Below are 6845 nucleotides of genomic sequence, written 5' to 3'. Positions count from 1 at the left end.
GAACAAAGATGCTGTCAAAGACCAATCCAAACCATTGACCAGCTGTCAATTTTGGGATGGGGAGGCATACAGCTAAGGATGCTTTATTGATCAGTGCTAATAAAAATAAGAACTGCATAAATATAGGAAAAGTTCAAACAGCTGAGAGCAAGTGGCAATCAGCACATTATGATGGACAGAACTGACCATGCATAGGCAGGTCTGCCAAGGGTCTCCAGCTCCAGTCAATGCCATTAAGGAAACAAGAATGTTTAAATGTATCAGTCGTGTCCTTTAGGGTCAGAAATTCAAGGCAGCAATTCCAAACTTGCATATACAAGATGCCTGGCTTCCAGAAACAGCACAGTGGTCCCTGCTAATGGAGAGAGGCATGCACACAGGGGCTTTTGCTGTACCACCTTCCCTGTATGCACACTGGCAGAATACAGTGGAAGATGCTCTGGGATGTGCCTCTGCTGGGCCAGGTGTACCAAGGGTTTAAATAAGTCAGTCCAGCTCTTGCAGCAAGTCGCATTGGCAAGGCAGTGGGCATATTCCAGCAGCTCTCACATTCCCTGTGTGATCACCCTTATAAAGTACCACATGCTCACAGAGCCTCAATCTCCTTGATCAACTTACAGGCTAAAACCTGCATTTCAGTGAGCTAGCTACCCTCATTTTTATTTGAACCCAGGATGTGAAGAAGAAGACCCTATTCCCAGAGCCTTCAGAGAACACGAGGGTAAAGGCAGCAGACGTACAAGGCCCACACTTCAAGAGCCCTGCCCTCCTCAAGTGCTGGAGGACATCACCCCGTGCCCTCTGCACACCCTGGCATCTCAGGTCCCTATGGGACACGAGGGAAGGATGGATGCATGCTTCAGGCCATCCCAAGTGTTCCTCTTCTCTTAAGCTAAGCAGGCTCCGGCTCCAGCACCTTCACTCATCTGAAGCACTGACAAGCAGCCCTGTGTACTTTTAACTCCACAAAGGGTAGCAGTAATTGATTTTGGAGCAGCTTCTGAAGGACAAGAAGCAGAGCTGTGAGGTGCAGCAGTAAAGCAGAGTAATGACCAAGTACCAAGGAGAGGGGGGGGAAAAATTAGAATGGTATTTTTTATTGCAGTGTAATTTGTATGATCTGAGTATTTGGGAAAAGGATAAATGACACAGGGAAAACCATGTACTTCTCCTTAGCCTACTCTTGACTATCAGACAGAAGAGGCTCTATTTGTATACTTTGCTCTCCACCATCTTAATTCTTTCAAAGCAAAAAAGATCCTTCCATTCTTTCCTTCAAAATATCAGCTGCTGCAGGCCAGGCCACCTCATTAGCAGTAAAAGCAGTGTCTCTTTTTCACCACTGTGCTCTTGTTAATCTCAGACACGTCAGCATTCTCTTGGGATTTCTTGCTACATTCCTCAGTATTTGTCACTGCTTAATTTTTAAACCAACTAAAATAAAACTGGACAAGCTTTTCTAAGGACAGATTATGTCAATAATTTTGGTTTTTGCATCATATAGCAAATGTCCTATGTTTGCATCATTACGTACATAATATACACTAATTTTTAAAAGGCAAACTACTCACAATTCAAGTGACTCCTACTGATCTTTTTAAAATGGATAGCAAGTGTTGAATCACTGTGTTCCGTGAATTCATAGCTCTGCCTGCATTGTCTATGAAGATGACAAAACAGTGGTAGATTGGGTCTGTTAGGAAGGATTGAGATTTGTTTCTAATCCATGGGAGATTTAAAATAGCTCATGCAAATTTGCAGTAGCACTTTTCAGCACTTTTTCAGCTAAACGTGAAAATTAGTTATGTGACAGTACATTGTTTCCAACATCCCACAAACACAGGAAAGAAAAAAAGTAGTAACAGAAAATCCAAATGGACATAAATTTCAGTGTGTGAAAAAGTCCATTTTATTTAGCATAGGATTAAAAAAAACCAAACACATAATAATATTTAACAAGGTCTGAAGATATCTCATGGCTCCTAAGTCAGGACACACTTTTTTAGATCAAAGATCAGTATTACACATCTCTCATCCTTGTAATACTTCATTGCTTAGATAGAAAACGTCCTAAATCGAACCTGCCCTGTAATTCACTACTTATCAGGGAGAGCCATGTCTTCTTGCAGCAAAATGTATTTTTACAGTATCCTGGAGAACTCTACCTCTGTCCTAAGTCACTTGGCACTATTTACCTTTTCTCATCCTTACTGCAGGTACAGTAACACACCTAAGGGGTAATTTCCAGCATGCCCAAGTGATTTAGCACAGCCTTACCCCAGCTGAAGCCGCTGGGGTTGTGCCTGGTGCTGCTCCGCATGGCCTCACAGGAGGCCATTTTCCAGAGCACTTTGGAATGAATTCTTCCTCCACCTCCTGCTTCCCGCTGCCACCCGGGGACTTTTCACCCAGCTGCACAAGTCATCTTTTCCTCGTCCCACTCCAGCACCCCCTGAAAACCAGCTGCATGCTGGCATGCTCCCCCTGACAACCAGCTCTCTCCCATCTGCGGTGGGGGATACACATCCCCACATCCATCAGGCTGGCCACGGTCCGCGAAGGATCCCGTAACCTCCTTCTCCGACTGAGCGCGTTTGCACCTCCCAGCCCCGTCGTTTCTCTTTTAGCTTTGAACAGCTGGGCTCAGCCCGACCGCAGCAGGGCCTATGGCGCCCGGGCTGCCGGAGCGTGGCTCGGCCTCGCGTTCCCGCCGGGAGCCGTGCGGATTCCGGGAGCCGTGCGGATTCCCGGGGCCGCCCTCAGCCGCCGCCCTCAGCCCCGCCCGGCCCAGGCGCGCGCCCGCGGCGCGGAGCGGGCGGGCTGCGCGGGACGGGGGCGGGGCGGGGCGAGCGCCGGAGCCCCGCCCCCCCGGCCGCGTGCCCGCGCGCGCGCCCCCCGCGCCGTGACCCATTTCGCCGAACAAAGGATTCGCGCTGGAATCTCGCTCCGCGCCGGGACCTAAAATGGCGCCGGCGCGCCCGCCCCGCCCCTTCCGCGGGCGCCATAGAGACGGGGCGGGCAGAGCGGCCTCCCTTCGGCGCCGCTCTGTACGCGGGCGCAGCCCGGCTCGCTGGTGCGGGCGGGAAGGCGCTGCCGCGGCATGGCGGGCGAGGGCGACTCTGAGCCGGGGAAGGTAATGGAGGGCGGGGGGTGGGGGGGTGCCGAGGGGCGAGGAGGAGAACGAGGATGATCTTGAGGAGGAGGGAGATGATCATGAGGAGGAGCTGCGCGGCACGCGGCTGCTCGCGGCAGCCCCGCGCTGGGGACACGGGAGGTCATTGCAGAGCAGCAGTGACCGTCCCGCCGCCGCCCCAGGAAATAACTAGGGAACAATACACGGAAACGCAGGGCAGAACTGGGGCTCTGCAGGGCCAGGTGGGTGGGGCGGGGTTTTGGTTGTGTTCCCCCGGGTCCCTCCGTGGGACTTTCTGTTGGTGGGCGAAACACCGTGGTGAGACCGGAGGGTTCCTGAGGCCGGTGGTCAGCAGTGGTCAGAGACATAACAAATGATGCCCAGCCTGGCGACAGGTGAGACCCTATTTTAAAAGGATGCATCACGCTGCATGGATGTAGCAGGGATACCTTCTTAGCCAACAACAGCAACATATCAAGTGACTTCTTCCATGTGAGAGCACTCGAAATTACTCATTAGGAGGTTCGACCAACATAAACCACATTCTTTCTGTCTCGCTTGTACACAGGCACAGCTGATGGCTGTCCCTAGGGAGCATGGATAAAACTAACGCTGGCGATTTCCATGCTTGCCATCCCCATTACCACAGTGACAGAATGATTTCTCTCACAGAGTTGTCACCCCTCCACAAGCAGTTGAGTCCTGTAGTACTCTGTCTTAAAATCTACTTTGACCAATTGGAATACCTTCACAACAAAATAAAACAATCACCTTTGATAAATTTTGGTACAGTTGCACACATGATTCTTCATGATCTAATGATTTAAGCACAGTAGACTGAAGCGTGTCCCTGACCAAAGGATTGACAGAAGAACAATGTGCAGGTGTTATTAAGGGGCAGCCGCCTTGACCCTGACCCATGTGCCCAGCCCCTGCCTAGACACAGGGTTAGGACATAAATTAGTGGTTTATAAATGTTTTTATTCAGTATAAGGTTCTCTACTACATGCTCATTCTCCAGTAGCTTAACTTTTTTCAAGCACATTTGCTTGCTTCAGGTACTAAAATTACATGGCATGACTAACTGCACACTTGATTGTAATCTTCCTTGTTTGTTGTGATGTAACAAAAATCCGGGGTCCTTAAGGGCCTTCTCCCTTCCTTTCTTGGGGGAATGTAAAGATAAAAATAGTTAATTTTTAATATTCAGTGGAAAAGATGGTTTTGTGCAAAACTGTATTATATAAATTAATAGTTAACTCTTCCAAAAACATCCCTGATATATCTGTTCACTTTTGATCATCTGTAACCCTGGACGCAGTAAGTTCTCAACTGTTTACGCTTGACTATTAAGATAAGTCAGTTTTACAGTTGAGTTGGCATCATAGACTTGTACAGAAGTGATTGTTTAAATTTATGAGTTTGGTTTTGTTTTGTTTGTTTTGTCTTACAGTCCTTTAAACTCCTGGGATTTCTCGATGTTAAAAATATCCCATGTGCACGCGACTCAGTGCTCTATGGCTCCTTGGGGTCTTTAGTTATGGGTCTTGGACATTTTTTAGCAACTAGTAAGTACTTACTCCTTTTGGGTTTTATATATTTATTTGCAAGAAAAAAAACTTCTATTTGCTCTTAGGTGTTATTAATAATGGCAAGTCATACATAACTTTTCAGAAGATTTTTTGTTTTTCTTTCAGGTAGAGTTAGAAGATCTTGTGATGTTGCAGTTGGTAGCTATATTTGCACAATGTTAGGATACTGGTATGTAAAATGATTCTTCAATTGTGACAGGCCTGTGTTGGCTGAATTGTACAACATGATCTCTGTGTTTCAGTTTTCGGAAACAGTGTTTCATGTTGGTTTTGAAACCACAGTAAAAAACATGCCTAGCAAAGTGTCCTCTTCCTTCTCCCCGAAATACTTATCTTCTTTAAAGGAAAACATTTCACTGTGTTTGAATGTTTATGTTTATATATATGTTTAAAATACTTCCTATTGTTTCTTGAATCCTAAGCTATCAACTCCCCCACTTATTTCCATTTTTCTTAATTATTTTTCCCTTTTCATACCCCATCCTTGTGTCCTAATTCCAAAGGCAGCATGCTTAATTTTACTAGCATCATCCCATGTGGTTGCAACTTTTCAGCTGCCTGAATGACTCTGGTTTGATACTGCCACTCATATAAAACAGGGAATTGTGTTTCCTTTTCATCCCCTCCTCTAGGTTTTACTGCAGGTACAACTTGGCCCAGCAAAGGATCCGGCAAAGAATGCTTAAAGAAGGAATGAAAAACAGAATGTTATTTGAAGGCAGTTATCTTGATCCAGAAAAGAAACAAACTGGCAGTGAAAGAAGCGATTCATAGGTTGCTCTGGAAGAGTTGCGGTTTAATACATCTTTGGGAAAAGGTGGTCCAAAAAAAAGTCAGTCTACACTGCAGGCCTGTGAGGTGTCTGAAACTGGTAAATCATGGTTTTCCTAGCAAATCTGAGCAGGATATTCATAGTGAATCTGTTAAGTCAGTACAAGCCTTGCTTTGTTTAATGTATGTATGTGACTGCACACATTTGGAATGACATCCTGTTAAACATCTGGGAGCTGGTGTGTTCTCTTCAAGGTCTCAGAGGAGTAACGACAGTGATTTGGGACTGCTTTAACTTCCATTATAAACAGAGTGTGGTTTGTTTTAGCAGAGTTGTAATTACATCTCATTTAAATACAGGAAAATATTTCCGTCACCTCTCGAGTAAATGTGTCCTTCAGTGCTATTATTAACAGTGCTGTTTGTAAAACAGGAATATTTAAACAGTAGGAGAAGGCTTTGCTTCTGCAAGGTGGGTGATAATCAGCAGCCTTTGTAAGATTTCAGCTGCAGGATAACCAGATAACATACATGCACTGTGAAGCTGAAGGATGTCCATCTTTGCTCTGTTTGAAACTATGAATAAAATCACACTTCAGAGCAGTCTAAACTATGTAAGTAAATAATTTTTTACTTCATTAAAAATTTTGTGACTTAAGACACTTCCCTACTATTTGTGGAATTATAATCTACATTATTTGTAAGTAGCAATGCTTGTTTTTTCTTTCTTTTTTTTTCTTTAAAGGCATGTTCTAAAGTGATTTTTCAGTTAAAAGAAATATCAGTACATAATGTCAAGGAAACCATCTTATTTGGAAATACAGTGTTAGGTCTAATAGCATCTTGGTAAAAAGATGAGTGATGACATCACTCGCTTCTGCCTGCACGAGTGACACAATTTTTTTTATTTTTTCATATAATGATTTATAGTCTATTATGCTGTAAGCACTTTCTGGTCTAAAGGCATGTCACCAAGCAAAAACAGTCCTTTTCCCCACCCTGTACTTAGTGTGAGAGAGTTTGCAATCTGTTGTTAACTCACATTGGTGCAGGGAGGTTTGAAAATACAGATGTTAACAGCAGTATTGCACCACTTATTTACTTGAAAATATACTTGAGAGCACTAAACAAACATGCTATTTACACTGAGAAAATTAAACTTTACCGTCTGTGGATTAGCTTCTTCTAAGAAGAAAACAAACCTATATACTCTTAATTCCTTTTTGCCCTTCTATTTCTCATGTTTGTTCTGAAGGAAACAAAGACAAATTTTATTGAGGACACTGACTTCAATATTATATATAAAAAGTCTTCAGAAGAATTAATGCAATGAAACACTTCCAGTCGTC

At 44.5% G+C, this 6845-nt stretch overlaps 1 protein-coding gene across 1 annotated transcript; it reads left to right on the top strand.

Annotated features, from left to right (window-relative positions):
- Nucleotides 1–2927: 2927 nt before the first annotated feature.
- LOC128786011 (cytochrome c oxidase assembly protein COX20, mitochondrial) lies at nt 2928–6158 on the top strand. The gene is made up of 4 exons (XM_053938952.1): nt 2928–3133; nt 4587–4701; nt 4831–4894; nt 5358–6158. The coding sequence occupies exons 1-4, from the start codon at nt 3101–3103 to the stop codon at nt 5497–5499; spliced, it is 354 nt and encodes a 117-aa protein (XP_053794927.1). The 5' UTR covers nt 2928–3100; the 3' UTR covers nt 5500–6158.
- Nucleotides 6159–6845: the final 687 nt, after the last annotated feature.

This window comes from Vidua chalybeata, chromosome 3, assembly GCF_026979565.1.
Source record: "Vidua chalybeata isolate OUT-0048 chromosome 3, bVidCha1 merged haplotype, whole genome shotgun sequence".
Lineage (NCBI taxonomy): Eukaryota > Metazoa > Chordata > Aves > Passeriformes > Viduidae > Vidua > Vidua chalybeata.
Note: the sequence above shows the minus strand (reverse complement) of the source record. Positions and strands in the feature narration are given on the sequence as shown.

What these genes read in the sequence shown, in the direction of transcription:
- LOC128786011 (XM_053938952.1), top strand. Translation starts at nt 3,101, where the DNA reads ATGGCGGGCGAGGGCGACTCTGAGCCGGGGAAG. An exon ending in TGGACATTTTTTAGCAACTA is followed by an intron (nt 4,702 to 4,830) that starts GTAAGTACTTAC and finishes TTTTTCTTTCAG; the next exon opens with GTAGAGTTAGAAGATCTTGT. An exon ending in TGCACAATGTTAGGATACTG is followed by an intron (nt 4,895 to 5,357) that starts GTATGTAAAATG and finishes CCCCTCCTCTAG; the next exon opens with GTTTTACTGCAGGTACAACT.